This window comes from Geotrypetes seraphini, chromosome 2 (assembly GCF_902459505.1).
Source record: "Geotrypetes seraphini chromosome 2, aGeoSer1.1, whole genome shotgun sequence".
NCBI classification, from domain to species: Eukaryota; Metazoa; Chordata; class Amphibia; order Gymnophiona; family Dermophiidae; genus Geotrypetes; species Geotrypetes seraphini.
In genome coordinates, this window is record NC_047085.1 from 45787576 (window position 1) to 45808839 (window position 21264).

A 21264-nucleotide genomic window follows, 5' to 3' on the forward strand; every position below is an offset into this window, starting at 1 on the left:
GCTCACCTCCAGCTGGTTGCTTGAACTGTTGAAACAGAGCTGTTAGCTTTCTCTAACAGCTCTGTTTCAACAGTTCAAGCAACCAGCTGGAGGTGAGCTGAACCTGGACAGCTGGCTGCCATACTCTCCACACCCAGGTTGCCAGAGAGGTCAGACTAGGAGCCCATTCCAACAGAAGGAGAAAAGTGAGGATGTGTGTGGTAATGTCCAGGTGGCCCTGATGCAGCGGATGTATGCAATTCCCGCGATACGCTGGCCGCGTTGGCGAATGGACATGAATTGAGATTTTACTATTAAGACTCCGACAGTGAAGACTACTAAACAAATAAGATAAGTTTTTGTGGTCGAGTTTTTCCAAATTTTGATATTACACACAGTATTTGATGCAGATTTTTTGAATAAGCATTACGTATTTAAAACCACATCTTAAATATTGAGTGGTGTAGGGTTTATATTACAAAATAGTGATTAAAAAATAGCACTTAAAAAAAAAAAATAGTTTTAAAGGCCAATGATTGGAGCAGGAGCATTTCTACTACGCGGATTGTCTCAGTTTGTGACTGCATTGCTGTGCGTAGGCTCCATTTCTGAGGCCGTATAGGATGCCTTGATAGATGAAGGCTTGACAATACTGATGTGTATTGTTTGATATAGTGGTATTTCGCTATTATTTTTGTATTTGTGTTATATACCACTGGGTTATACTACATTAGGTTTCTTTCTAAAATGGCCACCATGACCTCTCACAGCTGATCGTGGCATTTCCTGTAGTACTGTGAGTCAGTGGCGTACCTAGGGTATGTGGCACCCGGGGCCCATCATTTTTTGACACCCCCCATGTAAAAAAATATTTTTTGTAATGACCATGAAACGGAATAAATGGTCAGAATAGAAACAGGCAGTGAAAATGTTCTTATATTCCAAACATAACATAACATAAATTATGTCTGAATTGTCATGACATCAGAAGTACATATGGAGTAGTTGCAGGTGATGCTTGGGACAGTTCTGATTGTGTTAGTTCGGTTTTATGTGTTTTTTGAATAGAAGGGTTTTTATTTCTTTTTTGAAGGTTTTGTAGTCTGTGGTCAAGGTCAATAGGTTGTAGAGTTGGGGGTCGAGTGTTGCAGCTCGAATGGCTAGGAGGTTGTCGAACATTTTTTTTCTTTTGACGTTTTTGGTTGGAGGGTGTGTGAATGGTGCGTGAGTTCTCCTATGTCTGTTCGAAGTGGATTGAATTATTTAGCTGAAGAAATTAGTTACCCCCTCATCCCACACACATTAATTCTCTTCCATTTTTGTTCCCATTATAAAAAACACTGATAAGTTCCCAGAAAAAAAATACATTAAAATAAGAAGTGAAAACAAAGGCCCCTACAGATGAGAACATAACATAAGAATAGCCTAACTGGGTCAGACCAATGGTCCATCATGTCCAGTAGCCCATTCTCATGGTAGCCAATCCAGGACACTAATACCTGGTCAAAACCCAAAGAGTAGCAACATTCCATGCTACCGATCCAGGACAAGCAGACACTTCCCCCATGTCTTAATAACAGATTATGGACTTTTCCTCTAGGAATTTGTCCAAATCTTTCTTAAAACCAGCTACACTATCTGCTTTTACCATAACTTCTGGCCACTTCATTTTTAAGTTTAGATCTTTCCTTTCAAACAGAGACCTTGCTAGATGTTAAATACAGCACAAGGTCTTCACATGGACTTAGCTGTGCAGGAAATGTGAATCTCCTCATACACCCACCATATAGTGCAAAAATGTGCAAAGGTCTGTTTTTTTCTTTCGATCACTACATAGCCTAATGCCACACAAGCAGCGCTGTTACAAACATATTCTGTAGGTCAATGCTAAGGATAACAAAGTTTTCTTCCTTGGACCAGAAACCACTGGAAGAGATCCCAAAACAACACCCAAAGACCCACTCAGTGTGTGAACCAGTTGAGTGGAGTGGACTAACTGGGGGGGTGGAAATGGGCCGGGAGTTTGCTCAGCAGAATTTTCCAGACCACCTCTTCCTCTCAACACATTGACACGCTGCCACCATCACCACTATGAACACCTCACTGGGTAGGCCAGCTATGCTATAAACTTTATAAAACACATTGTTATATTTTCTTATAAAGCACATATTTTAACTGAACTCTCTGACATCCTCAGCCTTTCCATTCACAAAAATAGAAGGAAGAAAAGTTCCCATTTCCTGCTGTCTCATGTTCCCGGCCTATACAATATTTTTTTTCTGCAGACCCTTCAAAAGTCTGACCAAATCCTCATTTCACTTGCATTATAAAGTACTGAGAATGCCATCTCTCCCCAATCCCAGGTCCTAAAGTCTAAGACAGTAGCGCAAACTAATGCTGCCAGATTCAGGAAAAAAAATTTCGATTCGATTCAGCCTATTGAATTGGTTTTTCAATTCGATTTTCCTGCCCAGTTGGGTGATTTTTTTCAAAACTCCTGGTGGGTTTTATAGCTTTTTCACCCCCTTTGGCTTCTCCTAACCACACTGGCGCTGTGGTGTAAATAAAATAAAGAAACAAAAAGGACTTTTCCTCTCTCTGTTAAATCCTAGCTCACGTTTGCAGTCCAACACCAGCTCTGGCAGGATACACATTTCAAATCTGACATATTATAATCACAAAACAGAAAATAAAATTAATTTTTCTACCTTTTGTTGTCTGGTTATATTTCAAATCTTGTTGGTCCAAGGCTCTGGTTTTCTTCTGATAACTTGCTTGCCAGGGTCTCCTTCTTTCTGCATGCTAACCATCCATCTGCCAACTCTGTCCTCCCTTTCCATTTCCCTTCCCTTCCCAGGAAGTCTGGTATCTTTCCTTTTTCTCATCTCCCTCCACAGATCCACCTTTTCTTAACTACCCTTTCATCCGGCATCTCTCCCTCCTTCCCCACCACCCCAGAGTTCACAATCTCTCCCTTTCTTTTCCTAATTACCCTCCTATCCAGTATCTCTATTCCTCCTCCACACCATCCCTTGTGTTCAATTTCTCTCTCTTTCTGTTCCTTCCCTCCCTAAATCCCATGGTCCATCATCTCCCTCCCTCTCCTCTATTTTCAGACCCATTATTTCTTCCCCCCCAAAAAAGTTTGGCATATGCATGTCTCTTTGAACACCCCCTTCCCTCCGTGTACTTCTAAACCAGGGTCCCCCCCAAAGGCCTGTCCCCCCTTAAAGTTCTGCCTGTCCCCCCTTGAAGGCCTGTCCCCCCCCTTGAAGGCCTGCACCCCCTTGAAGGCCTGCACCCCCCCAAAGGCCTGCACCCCCCCCCCGAAGTCCTACACCCCCCTTGAAGGCCTGTCCCCCCTTGAAGGCCTGCCTGTCCCCCCTTGAAGGCCTGCACCCCCTTGAAGGCCTGTCCCCCCCTTGAAGGCCTGCACCCCCTTGAAGGCCTGCACCCCCCAAAGGCCTGCACCCCCTTGAAGGCCTGCACCCCCTTGAAGGTCTGCACCCCCCCATAGGCCTGCACCCCCCGAAGGCCTGTCCCCCCTTGAAGGCCTGTCCCACCCCCTTGTAGCTTGTCCCCCCCCTTGTAGGCCTGTCCCCCCTTGAAGGCCTGCCTGCCTGCCCCCCCTTGAAGGCCTGTCCCCCCTTGAAGGCCTGCACCCCCTTGAAGGTCTGCACCCCCCCATAGGCCTGCACCCCCTGAAGGCCTGTCCCCCATTGAAGGCCTGCCTGCCTATCCCCCCTTGAAGGCCTGCACCCCCTTGAAGGCCTGCACCCCCCTTGAAGGCCTGCACCCCCTTGAAGGTCTGCACCCCCCCGAAAGCCTGTCTCCCCTTGAAGGCCTGTCCCACCCCCTTGTAGGCCTGCCCCCCCTTGTAGGCCTGCACCCCCTTGAAGGTCTGCACCCCTCCCAAAGGCCTACACCCCCCCCAAAGGCCTGCACCCCCCCGAAGGCCTGTCCCCCCCCTTGAAGGCCTGTCCCACCCCCTTGTAGGCCTGTCCCACCCCCTTGTAGGCCTGTCCCCCCCTTGAAGGCCTGCCTGTCCCCCCTTGAAGGCCTGTCCCTCCCCCTTGAAGGCCTGCACCCCTTGAAGGTCTGCACACCCCCCGAAGGCCTGTCCCCCCCTTAAAGGCCTGTCCCCCTTTCAAGGCCTTCCTGCCTGCCTGTCACCCCCTCCCCCTTGAAAGCCTGCCTGTCTGCCCGCCCGCCCACCCCACCCTGAAGGCCTGATGCCCCGACCCACCCCGAAGGACCGCTCGCCCCCTGGCCTCCCCGCACCACCTATGAAGCAGCCGCAGCAGGATCGCGACATCAGCGATCCCTGCGCTGCTTCCTGCGCCGCGGTCCCGCCCCTCCTCTGATGTCAGAGAAGGGGCGGAACCGCAGCGCAGGAAGCAGCGCCCAAGCAGCTCCGGGATCGCTGACGTCGCGATCCTACTGCGGGCTGCTTCACAGGTGGTGCAGGAAGGTCAGTGGGGCGAGTGGTCCTTCGGGGGTGGGGGGGGACTGAACGGCAAGGCCGGGAGCACCCCCTCAGGGCTGGCACCCGGGGCGCACCGCCCCCGCCCGCCCCCCCCCCCCTTGGTACGCCACTGCTGTGAGTTGCCACGAAAGGTCGCAGCAACCATTTTAGAAGGCAGCCATGAGGAGGCAGGAGCGAGAAGGCTGTACTCCTGCCACAAAGACCCCCGATGGACCACCAGGCTTTGGTAGGCCTAGGGATGGATTGTGGGGTTGGGAGGTAAATTTAAGGATTGGGGCCTGGAGAGCCACAGCCACATGCAAGAAGAGCCACATGTGGCTCGGGAGCCACAGGTTGCTGACCCCTGTCCTAGACGGAACTTAGATGTTCCAAGCTAGACCTGTTTTAAAAGTGTCTTAAGTGCCAAAAAGGTATCCAAACTGACCAGATGATCTCTGGAAGGATTAAGTAATGATGCTACCATATTCCCTCAGAGGGCACTAACCCCCTTCCACCCCTCAAAAATATGAATAAAACAGTACATATCTATCTCTAGAATAGCAGCACTTGGTATAGGAAAGTAACCTGTTAGATGGGCTAGTGAACCACAGAGAGGAGGACCCAGTCCCTTAAGCCAGGGGTAGGCAATTCCGGTCCTTGAGAGACGAAGCCAGATCAGGTTTTCAGGATATCCACAATAAATATGCATGAGATAGATTTGCATCTCAAGGAGGCAGTGCATGCAAATCCATCTCATATATATTCATTGTGGATATCCTGAAAACCTGACCTGGCTCTGGCTCTTGAGGACCGGAATTGCCTACCCCTGCCTTAAGCCATTCTAACCACTATGTTTATAGTGGAAAGTGTAAGCCCACTAAAACCCACCAAAACCCTACTCTGCTGCCATATAGGTGCTACCTGTAGCCATGAGGGCTGTTGAGGTGGTAGACGGGTGAGTTTAGTAGGTTTTGGGGAAGGTTTGGAAGGCTCACCATAAATTATAAGAGGTATATGGTGAGATGTACTTCTGGCACTCTTTATGTGAAATTCACAACAGTGCCTTCTAAAATGTCCCACTGCTCAGTTGGCATCTCAGTGTGGTCAGTCCTTCACAATGCTGGCCCCTTCCTCATCCAAATGGTATAAATTAGGACGTTTTCAACTTGTATGTTTCTTTGGTTGAAAATGGGGTATAATGTTGAGCATCCTAAGGGTTGGACATCCTGACAGCTTAAACATCCAAGTAGACGATTTTCCCAAAAAGTATTTTTGGATGCCTAGCAGTTCGGCTTTCAAAAATGGACAATTCCGTGCTTCTGACTTTGGACATTTAGCGGGAATCATCCAAACTGGACTTAGACGTCTTTTTAGAAAATGGCCCTCCATGCATGCAATAAATAAAAAATTTAAAAGAAAAAACTCTGGAATTTGTTGCCCAGAAAATGTGATGAAAGGAGTTAGTTTAGCAGGGTTTACAAAAAGGTTTTGATAATTTTCTAAAAGAAAAGTCCATAAGCCATTATTAGGATGGATTAGGGAAAATCCACTGCTTATTTCTAGGCTAAGCAGCATAAAATTTGTTTTACTCTTTTGGGATCTTGCCAGGTTCATTGGCCTCTTGTTGGAAACAGGATACTGGGCTGGATGGACCTTTGATCTGTCCAAGTATGACAATGCTTATGTTCTTATGCTCTTATTTGAGGTACAATGCCATAGATTTCCCCCACTCTCTCCCCTATACCTTATCTCCAGTTGATCTCTGGCTGTTCCCTTACATTTTTATAACTAGACACTTGTTAAATCTGTTATTGTCTGTATGTTCCAGGAAAAAATGGGTCTGCATGTTATTTCGTGTCGATTTTCTTGAACAGGAAAAAAAAGCAACACTGTTTTTTCTTCATGTGTTAATAGTGCACACTTTCCTGACCAGAGTGTGCACTTTTTATGAAGATTGAGCACTGTTTGTAAAGGGGGCGCACTTGTTCTCAATAATGTGCGTATGCGTGAACCATTACAAATAGTGTAGTCTTTCGGACGAGCGCATATGTTTTACAAAACTGTGTGTGCTCTTCCTGAACGAGTACACACTCTTAACAATGTTGCTTGCAGTGAAGAATGCTGGTGTAGAAGGACAGAGGTTGAGGTAGACGCTAAAGAATGTCACAGGATGGTTTTCTGCGGTTATCCGCAGGGACTGGGAACAGTGATGAATTCTGTTACTGTGACATTCTTTACTTTAGAGATAAAGAAGCTTCAGAGGAATTTTCATCTGGAGAACAGACACTCTCAGACAGGGACCATAAAAAAAAAACCAGAAGCCATTATCGGAAACCTCCAAGGTGGGGAACATGTGATGAAGTAGACAAGAGACTAACTTTTAGAATTATTTTTTGCTTTCCCTCTGCCTGTACATACTTGGCCCTGTTACTTAAGGCTCCAAGTTTAAGAAAAATCCCTTTTGGTTCAAAACAAAACTTCTGGCCAGACTATATTACTGTCTGCCAGCAGGCTGCAGAGTGAGTGGATTAATAGTGCCAATGGCCTCCCAGTGAAAGCTGATCCAAGCCATAACCTCCTTACAAACCTTTACTAAAGTAACCTGCCCAAGCTATCTCTTTGAAAACATTATAGCACACCAAAAGAGCCTAACTATTCAGAAAGAGCAGCATGGTCGGATGGAGGTAGTTTGTTACCTGGCCCACCAAAGGTTTGGAAACCAAGCAAGCATAAGTACGGAAAGAAAAGAAAGCCCAGTTCCACAACTCAATCAACTCCCAAGCTTCATCGAGGTCAGCCGTAGCCTCACATGTGTGTTATGCATCTGGTCTTATATCACATCAGCACACACATACAAAAAAAACCCAGCTAAAGGGAGTTGCTGGAAACTCATACGTCATCCTCACCTGGAGATTCCATCATAGCAATTAATTATAGGCCACTGAATTATTTGTTTTGCTATTCACTCATTCTACTCAGAGTGGAATTTCAGGCCATATACAGACACAGTCTGTGCAAGTCTGCCCAGTACTGGCCTTAGTTCTTCAATATTTGCTATTATTCTCTGATTCTAGATCCTCTGTGTTCATCCCATGCTTTTTTAAACTCCGTCACTGTTTTCCTCTCCACTACCTCTCTCAGGAGCACATTCCAGACATCCACCACCCTCTCTGTAAAGAAGAATTTCCTTACATTCCTCTTGAGTCTACCACCCTTCAGCCTCTTTTATTTCTTTATTTTATTTTCATCAAATAAATAGAAAATATCTTTATCACTGCCCTTCCTCTTTTTTTTTTTAAACAAAGGGGGCTCTTTGAATGGCCTAGACCAGGGATCGACAACCTGCGGCTTGCGAGCCACATGCAGCTCTTCTTGCATGTGGCTGTGGCTTTCCAGGCCCCCAACCCTTTAATCTCCCTCCTGATCCTACAATCTCCCCTCCCCACGGGCCTACTTAGGTACCTGGTGATCCAGCAGGGATCTTTTTGGCATGATGGCAGAAAAGGGCCGGCGGCCCAACAAGTCTGCCCACTCAAGAACCTTCCCTCCCACAAGTCTCCCACTTGAGACGAACCCTCCCTCCCCGGAGTACTCATCTTTTAAGCATAACTCTGTGGAACCTCCACCTGTTTGTCCCTTCGACTCTTTTTTTCCCCCCCCCTTCTTATCTCTAATAATGTACCCCACTCCTCCCTCTCAATCATCACTTTCAAGTCTGTCTTGTTGATGTCCTTAATATTCACCTCCCTTTCTTTCCTTAGACATTTTGTTTAAGTACTATTTTTTATTTTTTTTTATCTCTATTTTAGTATTTTATTGTAAACCGGCTAGATACTCGTTGATGGTTGGTATAATAAAAATCAATAAACTTGAAACTTGAAGTCGAGCACGCTACTGGCCTCGACCACCTGGCGTGGAAGACTATTCCATCGATCAATCACCCGTTCGGTGATGAAGTATTTCCTGGTGTCACCATGAAATCTTCCCCCCTTAAGTTTTAGCGGATTCCTTCTTGTCGCCATGGGACCCTTTAGAAAAAAGATTTCTTCCTCCACTTCAATGAGACCCGCGATGTATTTGAATGTTTCTATCATGTCCCCCCCTTTCTCTGTGCTCCTCGAGAGAATACAAGCGCAGTCTGGTCAGACGCTCATCATATTAGGAGTAGATCTGATTCATTTTGTATCTATTGGTACAATCCCTGAGTTGCTGTAGTAGTTCATAACTAAATACTGCAGAAAAGATTAGAAAATTCTGTGGAAAAAATTTTGCAGCAATTATGAAGCAAATTTGCATATAACTATAGAACCTGGTAAAGGTAAGAGGGGTAGACAAAGTAGCTGCTCTGTTGATTTCCTCAGGCAAAACCGTCAGAGTTTTGCCCGAGGAAATGCGATTGCCCATGAAATAGCGATTCCTCTAGTGCGGTGTGCTTTCAATGTGATCGGCGGCTGCTTACCACAGCCAATATACACAGAGGCTTTAGACAATGACCTCCCTTTCTTGGCATGACTGGTCGGAACAAAAAGGTGATCCGATATGCAAAACTCATTGGTAACTTTAAAGTACTCACTTGACATTCATCAAATGTAATGCTTTATCCTTTTTCTTAGACCCTGTAGGGCAGTGGTCTCAAACTCAAACCCTTTGCAGGGCCACATTTTGGATTTGTAGGTACGTGGAGGGCCTCAGAAAAAAATAGTTCATATCTTATTAAAGAAATGACAGTTTTACATGAGGTAATACTCTTTATAGTTTATAAATCTTTCCTTTTGGCTATGTCTTAATAATATTGTAATTTATAGCTAAAGAGACATATGATCAAGAAACTGTTTTATTTTACGTTTGTGATTATGATAAACACACTGAGGGCCTCAAAATAGTACCTGGCAGGCTGCAAGTTTGAAATCACTGCTGTAGGGTGAAATGCAGTCAAAAGGACTTCCTGATTGACATAGAAGGCCGAAACTACTTTCCGTAAGAAGAAAGGAACCGTGCACAAGGAGCACCATGCTTCAGTAAACTTAAGCAACGGTTCCCTTCAGGACAGAGCTTGTAACTTGGAAATTCATCTCACCATTATGAGGTTAATTTTTCAAGCCATTCCTACCATACACATATAAATTATCTCCTATAACATGTCAACTGATGTAAAAGTATGCGCTTTGGCATGATATCATGTACTTTGTTGGTAGGTGTGTATAGGGATGGAGATTAGACAGTGAACATGCAGATTTTGTGTGATGGTATGCAAATTATAAAACATCAAATCCCTGCCAGCCATAAAGGGCAGTAATGGGGGATCATTTGTGAGGAGACATCCCTCTGGACCATGTGGCTAGCAAAGAGTCTTAGTGCCATCTGGGCATGTCATGAGGCAAAGTTAAGGAGGGGGGAAATACGAGAAAAAAACTGTCTTAATATCGGATATCAAAGACATAAGGTAAACAATGAAAATAAAATCCTATTCTTACCATCTAGTTGCATATCTCTGGAGATATTATTCACATCATCCTGTGATCTTCCATCAGTAATAACCACCAAAACCTTGGGTATGCCTCTTCTCATGCCAGAATTATTCGTAAACAAGGACTCTCGAGCATGCTTAATGGCTTTGCCTGAAAAAAAATACATAGAAAAGGAAATCAACAGTTAACTTGTCTGTGTTTCATCTTTAGTGGGATGCTAGAGAAGGACAGACTGCATAGGCAATTTGGCCTTTATCTGCTATCATGTTTATACACTTCAGCTCTCTTCAGGTCCTGTTGCAACGTACTGAGTCAGCTGTGACCCACATCCCGAAGAAGACTAAGCATCGCCTATTTATTTTGGATTCCCCTCTGTCTGGTAGATGGACAGGAATAGATGTGAAGTAAGATTGCTATGTGCCTGTGACAGAGGCAAAAGCAATTAGTAGGCCAATTGTTGTGATACACAGTTATGAAAATCCTGCCCTTGAGGATTCCTGGCTCTGCTCTCGCATGAACTCAGACTAAAGCACCAGGTTTTAAACATTCATAATTCTTCTCGCTGTCATGCTGACTGTATAGTAGGTATTAGGACCTTATTTTTCTTTTGCAGTTCTCTTAGTAAGCAGATTAAAAATGTTTCCTGACAAATGGTTGTTTTTATTTATTTAGTTGGGGGTCCTTATACTAAGGCGCGCTAATCAATTTAGCGTGCACTTATTGTTTTAGCGCGTGCACTAAATGCTAATGCGTCCATAGAATATAATGGGTGCGTTAGCATTTATCGCACGCTAATCATTAGCGTGCCCTAAATCGATTAGCGCGCTAAATCAGCTAGCTTGCCTTAGTAAAAGAGGGGGTTAGTTAGTTTTATGGCCCGTTCTCCCCAGGATCCCAGATTCATTTAGAGAATGACACGGTGACAAAATTCATCACCGTTCCCGTCCCCGCAGATAACCGCGGGAAACCATCTTCATGTCATTCTTTAAGGATAGAGGGAAGAATCAGAGTATGAATGGCCACAACCATTTTGCTTTGAAGAATGCTGGTGTAGAAGGACCGAGGTTGAAATAGACACTAGAAAATGACATGGGATTATTTCCCACGGTTATCCACAGGGACAGGAACAGTGATGAATTTTGTCACCGTGTCATTCCTAGACCATTATCATTCACTATTAATACCAGTTCTGTGGTCCGTACAATTATTCATCTCTAACCAACCTTTTTCCTGGGCAATGTAAGAGAACATAATTTCTCTTACATATTCAGTGGCATACTATGGGGGCTATGGTGGGGGGAGGGGCAACCACCCTGGGTGCCAACTTGGCAGGGGCACAGCGCTTCTCCTCTAATGGGATGGGTCTCTAAAAAGCACACACACACCACTACCGCTTCAAATTTTCACCTCATTCTGACACCACTTCCTGTTCATAGGACCAGAAAGTGATGTCAGAAGGAAGGCTCAGCTGGCGTTCGCTGCTGGCAAAGATGTGAAGAGGTATTGGTGGGGGGCAATGTTGGGGAAGAACATGGAGGAGGTACAGCGACGTTGGGGTGGTGGGGAAGAGCTCATGGTGGGGGGGTGTGCAAGGGCAGCGATGCTAGGCGCTTCTACCCTGGGCACCAACTTCTCATGCTATGTCATTCATTATTTATTTGCATATTCTACGCATATTATAAATACACATGATTTTAACATGTATATGAATAATATTTGCTTGTGTTTACATAATCCCCCAGATTCTATATACTGCGACTAAAGTTATATGTGCAAATCTGTCGCATTGCCAATTTGCACATACAACAATTAGTTAACAAGCCAATCTGTGCCGATAATTACCAATTCACAAGCAATTATTGGCACTAAGTACAATTTATGCACACAACTTTATAAGCATATGCTATAAAGCAGTACACATAAAGTCTACTGTGCGGATCTCAGGGAAAGGCATATGCGAGTCATGGGCATTCCTAAAAGTTAGGAGCACTGGTATAGAATACGCTCAATCCATGCACAATTTAGGCGCAGGCATTTATGCTAGGCTTTAGCTGGAATAAATGGCTATGCCTAAATTTTAGTCATCTAGACAGGTGATACATGTATTCTATAACTGCAACGAACTGTAGATACGGTTTATAACAGGGGGAGAGTGTGGCACAGTGGTTAAAGCTACAGCCTCAGCACCCTGAGGCTGTGGGTTCAAGCCCACGCTGCTCCTTCTGACCCTGGGCAAGTCACTTAATCCCCCCATTGTACATTAGGTAGATTGTGAGCCCACCAGCATAGACAGGGAAAAATGCTTGAGTATCTGAAAAAATTCATGTAATCCATTCTGAGCTCCCCTGGCAGAACAGTATAGAAAATTGAATAAATAAATAGCATGGATTTTTTTGGCACACTTATTTTTATTGAATTAAATAGAATCTGGCCCAATATATATTTTTTGTAGAAGGACCTGATCAATGTTTTACCAATGATGGGCAAGGCATTTCTTTTGGTTGAACATTTAAGTACACAAAGCTGTTGTAAATTTGACAATCCCACCTATGAGTCCAACAATAGTCTGCCGTCATGTGTGCATCCCATCTTCCTTGGTATCTGGCTTCCATTGTTTTTAGGTCTTGGTGAAATCTTCCACCTAGCTCTTTGCTTAAGTCACCAAGGTTCTCCTGAAAGCGATCTAAGTGACTGTGCAGATAATGGACTTTAAACCCTCATGTTACAGCCAGGCCTGTTGAAATGAAAGAGCCCACGCTCGGAGGTCTTACAAAAGGAGCTTCTTGTGTGTCGAACGACTGGAAAGTTTGTATCATAAACTTGTGCTTTTGGTATGAAATAAGTAGATTTTCATGTTGTACACTTTCCTTTTAATTTTTAATATGTTTCCTTCATGCTTAAAATATATTAATTTAAACACGACATTAAAATATCCTGATTTTTTTTAAATAGGCGAGCAGAGTAAACAGTGGTATATGGCACATGTTCTGTTTCTCAAAAGTAGAGCTGATAGGAGAAAACTGGTGCCATTTTTGGAATCAGCAGGTCAAATATACCCAGAAACAGGTCTAACATTTGAGGCACCAAAATGAGGGTTGGGCAGCGATTAGTGCAGATTAAGCTTATTAAATAATTAGGTTATGCACCTAGATCAGCCAGCATGTGACCATTTAGGCGTCTAACTTTAGGTGTCTTTTATAGAATCAGGGTCTCAGTGACACTATCTAGTTAAGTGTCATGTCATGTTGCCTGATGAAGTCTATAATCGAGTCATATTTTCTCAGATTGACAGCGGTGTTTTGGATGAGTTGCCTTTTATGAATCAGAGTGGTGTTGATTCCCATGTAGATGGAATTGCAGTAGTCCAGTTGAGGTAGTATCATCAGTTGTACAACTAAGGCAAAGTGGTGTTGGTGAAAGTATGGTCTGATTAGCCTTAGTTGTCTCAAGGTCCATCCAGTCTGCCCAACCTTACCCACTCTTTAAATTACTGATTTAATTTAAATTTTCCTTCTTATTAGCAATTTCTGGGCCAGAACCCAAAGCTCTGCCTGGTACTGTGCTTAGTCAACCCTTTTTCTTTTTTCTGTTAAAAGTGATATGAAACATCTGCAGAGCATATTGGTCAACCTTCTGAATTCTTCTGTGCAGAACCCGACAGCTTTTTTCTTTGCAACAAACAGCTTCCTGCTGCTACACTGATAATTTTTAGGATGAGAGTTGCAGCCAAATATCTTTATTTGAAGACACGTATCAAATTTTGGCTGTATGGCAAAAAACACCGCATTCCTAAATCAACAGTATTTCACAGTAGACAAATTGTCTAGCAAAGGCACACTACAGCAGTGTTGTTGGTTGTTTTTTTAATTATTTCAGCAATCTAGCAGAGTTCACTTACAAGGCAATATAATTTTATTTTTATGCACTAAGCCAGTGGTCTCTAACGCAAACCCTTTGCTGGGCCACATTTTGGATTTGCAGGTATTTGGAGGGCCGCAGAAAAAATAGTTAGGGGTCCTTTTACTAAGGCGTGCATGCCGATTTAGAACGCGCTAAATGCCAACACATTCATTATGGACGTCTTAGCGTGCTAAATCGGCTAGCACGCCTTAGTAAAAGGACCCCTAACTATTTTTTCTGCGGCCCTCCAAATACCTGCAAATCCAAAATGTAGATTATCAGAAGCAATTAAGGAAAGATTTATAAATTTTTCCTTAATTGCTTCTGATAATTTCATCTATACACAGCTGAAAGCAGTGCAACCTGCAGAAAGTGAAAAAGTATCAACAGCTCTCACCTCCTCCAGCACTGGACACACGCACAAGCTGCACTGCCTCCAACCATTGCTCCAAGCTGCACACTCTGGAACGTTGCCCGCCTCACTGCTGTAACCTCACGCCAGCACTTTCCTGCGTCGGCACGTGATTGGACTCCACCTCACAATCGCGTACAGATGCAGGAAAGCGGTTGCGTGAGGTTATATCAACTGCTGAACACTTGTGGAGTGGACAACGAGGGCCTCAAAATAGTACCTGACGGGCCGCATGTGGCCTGCGAGTTTGGGACCACTGCCCTAAGCTAAGCAGATTCCGGTGCTGAAATATTACTATGCCACTTGCCCAGTCTTCTTGGTGTTTTCCTTGGGTTTTTATTTTATTTCTCAGAAAAAAAGGAAGTGTTGATGCTATAAGTTTCTTCTTTCATGTATGCACATATCGATCTGTAAAGAAGGCTTAAATACTTAAACACATTTAAAAGCTTAAAGGAGATTTTACTGCATCTCTGCTCTGCCATAGCAAATATGTGCACATTTTTAGAACTGCCTGATGACGTGCTCAGGAAAAGGAATGAAAGTAAATCTGATCCAATCTATTAAGATTTTAGCACCCATAGGCAGGATTGGGAATGAGGGCAAGGATCCTCCCCTGGAGCTCAGTAGCCAAAGGGGCTCCCTGAAAGACTAGAAAGAAGGGATGGGGATGCTGAGTCAGAGATACTATGGGGGGAGGTGCAGTTAAGAGACCCCCCACCACCACCGGGGGGGGGGGGGCAGTAGAACAGAGATGCAAGGAGTCTTCAGATGGAACCAGGAAGTTATGTCAAAGGGAAGGTTCAAGCTGGTGTTTTGAAAACACAAAAAGTAGAACACAAGTTTCTGGAGATACAGAAAGCTTATATTAAAATATTTATTCTACAAAACTCCATATAATAAAAGAAGCATGTCAGGTACAGAATGTCTGTGTCAAGAATATTACAGTAATTACATCATATATTGAATGCTCAGAATGAGACCTGACACGGGCCGTGTTTCAGCAGTGCTTTGTCTTCCTCAGGGGTCCTGATGATAAGTTTTGAATGAAGTATGGATCAAAAGATTGAATACTGTGTACAATACAATGAATTTCAAAACTGCCTGTAAAGGATGTTACAATTTGCGCCACATCCAAACTTTTCGATGAGCTTGTAACAGCTTCCATCTTTAACCACAAATGGCCAAAGAAATACGCTTACTGGGTATCATAATAGACAATACGCTGAAAGATTCCACCCAATGTGTGGCATCGGCCAAGAAGGCAATTATTAGGAATTATTAGAAAAGGGATGATTAACAAGACTAAGAATGTTATAATGCCGCTGTATCGCTCAATGGTGCGTTCAGTTCTGGCCTCCTTATCTCAAAAAAAGATATAGTAAGGGGGAGGCAGGGGCGGTCTGCCACAGGTGCCATCTTACTCAGGGTGCCAGTACCTCTCCTCTTCTCAACCCTGGGCATGCCCCTTCCTTTCCCCATACCTTTTAAATTTTGGCGCAAGCAGCCACCAACTTTCTGCCCACGTCGGCTTTGGCGCTCTCTCTAATGTCACTTCTGGAACCCACGCCCAGGAAGTGATGTTGGGAGAGTGTCAAAGCCGGCACAGGCAGCAAGTTGGTGCCTGCTCATGCCGAAGTTAAAAGGCATGAGGAAGGGGTTGCACATGCATGGTTGGGGGGGGGGGGCAAGAGAGGTGAACCACTGCCCCAGGTGCTGTTCACCCTCACTACACCACTGTATAGTGGCACTAGACAAAGTTAAAAGAAAAGCGACCAAGATGCTAAAGGGGATGGAACTCCTCACGTATGAGGAAAGACTAGAGAGGTTAGGGCTCTTCAGCTTGGAAAAGAGACGGCTGAGGTGAGATAGGATTGAAGTCTACAAAACCCTGAGGGATGTAGAATGGGTACAAGTGGGTCGATTTTTTACTGCATCAAGATTTACAAAGACTAGGGGACACCTGACGAAGCTACAGAATAATACTTTTAAAAACAATAGGAGGAAATATTTTTTCACTCAGAGAATAGTTAAGCTCTTGAACACATTGCCAGAGGATGTGGTACGAGCGGATAGCGTAGCTGGTTCTAAGAAAGGTTTTGACAAGTTCCTGGAGGAAAAGTCCATAGTCTGCTGTTGAGACAGACATGGGTTGGTAACATGGAATGCTGCTACTATTTGGATTTTTGCCAGGTACTTGTGACTTGGATTGGCCTCCATGAAGACGGGATACTGTGCTAGATGGACCATTGTTCTGATCCAGTAAGGCTATTCTTAAGTTCTTATGTATCTCCAGAAACTTGCATTCTACTTTTTGTGTTTTCAGAACCTTCGATTTTTGAGTAGATCATTGGTCCTTCTCTGTAGACCTTGTGTTTGCTCAAGCTGGTATTTTTATATTTCATTTGTATTATACTTAAAGATATGAAGTTTCAAGTTTCAAGTTTATTATGGGACTTGATAAATCGCTTAATCGGATATTCTAAGCGATTTACATTTAAAATTTACAATGTAAAATCAAAGAACAATAACAATGCAATACATAATAATACATACAATTTAAATAATGGCTAAAATATTCTAAATTTTAAACAATGTTAAACACTAGGAAAGGAGGGATGAAATATAATTTTAAAGTAAAGAAGAAACATTAAGGGCAAATACAAAAAGGATATAGTTAAAACAGGTTCAACCAAATAAATAATTCATGAAGTATAAAATTATGTAGAAAAGGCATCTTTAAAAAGGAAAGTTTTTAACTCAGTTTTAAATTTTCCAAGGTCTTTCTCCTCCCGTAAAGTAATAGGGAGGGCGTTCCATGTTTGAGGTGCCGTACAAGAAAAAATGAGTTGTCTTCTTGTATTAATAATTTTTAAGGATGGGATCGTTAGCAGATTTTGTTCGTTAGAACGTAAAATTCTCTTTGCAGAATATGGAATCAGTGATCTATATAAAAAAGCAGGGGTCTTATTAATCAAAGTTTTAAAGATAATTACACATAACTTATAAGTGATTCTGTAATTAACAGGAAGCCAATGAGCCTCTTTGAGAAGTGGTGTTACATGATCAAATTTTTTGGAATTATTTATTAATTTTATTGCTGTGTTCTGTATAATTTGTAATCGTTTTATTTCATATTGTGCAATTCCTTTGAATAAAGAGTTGCAGTAATCAAGTTTAGAAATCACCAAAGAGTGAATCAATATAGTGAGTGATTTAGCACAGAGGAATTTCGAAATGGAACGAATTTTACGTAATCTATAAAAGGTGATTTTCACAATGTTACTGATATGATCATGGAAATTTAGTTTGTTATCAAAAATTACACCTAAAATTTTTATATTTTTAACTAATTGAAGGGGAACATTATGAATTGAAATCGGATGAACAAGAGAAAAGTTCTCTTTCCAAGGAAATAACATAACATTGGTTTTTTTAATATTGAGAGCCAATCTGTTTTTGTCTAGCCATTGATATACATGATCAAGTTTCTCATTGATAGATGAAATTTCAACTGTATTATTATTATTTAGAGGGTGTAATAATTGTATATCATCAGCATATGCAAAAACATGAAATCCTACTGATTGGCATAATGTCATTAATGGAGCTAGAAAAATATTAAAAAGTAAGGGTGAAAGAATAGATCCTTGTGGAACCCCATGAGAAATCTGAGATGGAAGGGATGAAGAATTATTGAAATTAACTATTGAAGTACGCTCACTAAAGTAAGATGTGAACCAAGCCAGAACTTCATCTCTAACCCCAATAGATTGAAGTCTAGCAAGGAGTAATTGGTGATCAATTGTATCAAACGCTGCTGACAGATCAAGAGAAACTAACAGCACTGATTGATGGTGATCAGAAGAAACCAAAAAAGCACTGTGGAGTGACGATGTTCCTTAATTGGACTTTATTAAGAATATGAAAGTTCAAAATGTACAATACAATCATCCACATAAAAATAAAATGATCTACATAAAAACCATAAAGGACCTAGTCCACTAAGGGCACAGGACCCAACACGGTCTGTGTTTTGACAAAAAGTCTTCTTCAGGGGTCCCTGATGATATGGTGGTGAATACGTGGAAAAGCTAGTATGTAGAGAGCCTCAAAGTGAAACACTGCTACAAACCAACATGCGTACCCTGGAGGAGAAGAGGATAATCGCCATGGCTGACATTTTCAAAAATGTTGACTGCAGCCTTTCTATAAGGACCTGCAAGTTTTTCTACCCTTAAGGTGCCCTAATGAACTGGAAAATAGACATCAAAATTTATAGCTTGCAAATAACTGAAACAGAAGCCATAAATGTAATGTAAAAAGGCTTTCGGGAATAATTAACCTAATCGGACGTACCTGTTTTTGTGTTTCCTCCTTTATATTGTATATGTTGTATGGCTTCAAGGAGAGACTCTTTATCTTTGAATGAGTCGAGTTTAAACTCTGTCCGGGCATCATCACTGAACTGAACAAGTGCCACCTGTGAACAGCATATAAGCGCCATCTTAATCCAGAAAAATTTAAAACTAGGGGCCCTTTTAATAAAACTTGGTGCACGCTAACATATGTTAGCATGTGCTAAGTGCCATGTGGCCCTTAGATATAAAATAGAATGTACAGTTTTTAGTGCATGTCAATGTCTGATGGCGTTCACTAAGCTTGCTATTACTTTCTGACGATCTTTCCCAATAAGAAAAATTACTGTAACTCAGTAGAATAGCCTGATGTGCACTTTTGGGTGGGCCTGAGCCCAAAGCGGGTGGGCACAATGTTTTTCCTCTGCCTCCACCTTTCCTCTCTGCCTCACTCAGGACCCCCAACTCAAATTATAAATATCTGAGCTGGTGGAAATCCTCATGTCCCACTAGTTAATGAGGATTTTATCCAGCAGCCAGGACACATCCCTACACTGTGCAGTCAGCAGCACTGTCTATGGGCTGCAGCCACACTTATCCCCCTCCCCTCATACTCATGTTTTTTGCACATGTGCAAAATCTGAGCATGCAGTAGGGGCTATTGCAGAGGCAGATCATAGACAGTGCTAGCGACTGTCAAGTGTATGGGAGTGTTTTGTTTGTTGGAGAAGGATTCCTTTGGCTGGCAGGGCTTGGGGATCTCCAAATCCCTGCCAACCATAGCAAGGATGTCACAATTATGGATGGATGTGAGCGCACCCATAGGTACACCGTTGCTGTAACATGAAAGCAGAGAAAAACATTCCAAAGATCTTTCAAAGCCGAATATTCATTTTTGAGTTCTTAGTTCTTAGGACAGGACTTCCCAAATATGTCCTGGGGATCATTTAGCTAGCCCATTTTTAGAATATCCACAATAATGATGCATGAGATAGATCTGCAAACAATAGACACAGATTTTCAGTTACTATTTCATGGATATTCATTGTGGACATCCTGAACTCCTGACTCATCTCTTCAGGGCAGGTATGGAAAGACCTGTCTTAGGATAATACAATTTGCAAGCTGAAAAATTGCTCCGGACGGCTTTTCAAATCCTGGCACTTTGACCGGGTTTTGAAAAACCTCCTCAAATCATGTTGGGAACTTCCTCCCTGCCCGACTTGAGCAGGCAGTGGGAGCAGTGGCATACCTAGCATATGTGACACCTGGGGCCCATCATTTTTTGACCCCCCCCCCCCCCCCCATCTATATGAAAAATATGATTTTTAGTAACAATCCACATATCGCACAACAAGAGTGTACCTAGGAAAAGGCAGCATCTTAAACACTGCAGTGAGCACTAGAACAGTGTTCTTCAACCACCGGTCCACAGAAATTTCCTGCCGGTCCACAGGGCCAGCACTCCAATCAGGCCCAAAACAGTGTTTTTCAACCGCCGGTAACACGGTGCGATCGATGCGGCGTTATCTTCAAGCCAGCTCCCTCTTCCTAACTGATTCAGTACACAAAACCACAGGCAGCGGCTCCTATGGGCATCCTGCACCTGAACCGGAAGCCTTCTCTTTGACGTTGCAACGTCAGAGGGAAGGCTTCCAGATGAGGCACGGGATGTGCAAGGTGCAATTAGTACTATTATGGGGGCGGGGTCTGGGGTGGAGATTGGGTAGAGATGGGCGGGGTCTGGCCCACGACTTAGCCCCATGTTCTTCAACCGCCGGTCCACAGAATAATTATTTTATTTCTGCCGGTCCATAGGTGTAAAAAGGTTGAAAAACACTGCACTAGAACACCAACACATACATTGTAAAACTAAACAAGCCAGATCCCGCACAGTCAATTGATCCTTCAGTCAATGACAACTGAAAACTATGTTCTTTTCATACACACAGAACAGAGATACACCCTCACCCAATATGGAATAATCACAAACTAAAAATAGAAATATGTAGACAAAAGTTAAACTGAACCGCCAAGAAACCAGACTCTGCATACAATGCAACACCACAACACCACAAAAACAGTAACACATGTCCTCTAATACTGTGCAAAATATAAAGACAGTAGATGTAAATTTGAAAAAACTGATATATAACAATCACCACTTTACAAATTAACAAATAAAAATAAAACAAATAATGAGAAATAAGAAAATACCATTTTATTGGACTAATCCATTTTTCAATTAGCTTTCAGAGGCCAAATCTTTCTTCAGAACAGTAGTGTTATGGTATCCTGTCCTGACCTGAGAAAAAGGGTTTAGTTCCAAAAATTGCCTTATTTCTATTTCCTATTTATAAAATTTTATCAATACAGTTACAATACTTCTTGATTCTAAGTAAAGCAACAAAAAAATCTTTCTACTTTTGTCATTTCTGCTTTAATCATCTTCTCTTTGCTCTCTTCTTTCTATACAGCATTTGTCCTCTCTCCCTTCCATGCAACATCTGCCCTCTCTTTGCCACTTCCACCCAGCTTATGCCCTCTCTCTCTACCCCTTCCACCTATTGTCCAACCTCTCTCTGTTCCATATGGCATCTTCTTTCTTTCTATGTCCCTTCAATAAACTGTATATCCTATGCCCTTTCTCTCCTTTGTACATGATTCATTTTGGCTTCACTCCCT

At 42.9% G+C, this 21264-nt stretch overlaps 1 protein-coding gene and 1 long non-coding RNA gene across 5 annotated transcripts in view; one reads left to right on the top strand and one right to left on the bottom strand.

The window, feature by feature from the left end:
- The window catches only part of COL14A1 (collagen type XIV alpha 1 chain), a 393953-nt gene that overhangs the window by 121055 nt on the left and 251634 nt on the right, over positions 1 to 21264 (bottom strand). For both annotated transcript variants that reach the window (XM_033933023.1, XM_033933024.1), the window contains exons 27-28: positions 18581 to 18704; positions 9919 to 10062 (exon numbers count right to left, since the gene is read on the bottom strand). In XM_033933023.1, the coding sequence (XP_033788914.1) occupies positions 9919 to 10062; positions 18581 to 18704 (268 nt within the window). The remainder of the gene's footprint in view (positions 1 to 9918; positions 10063 to 18580; positions 18705 to 21264) is intronic.
- LOC117355058 overlaps positions 1 to 21264 on the top strand; it is a 163168-nt gene that overhangs the window by 14446 nt on the left and 127458 nt on the right. The window lies entirely within an intron of this gene.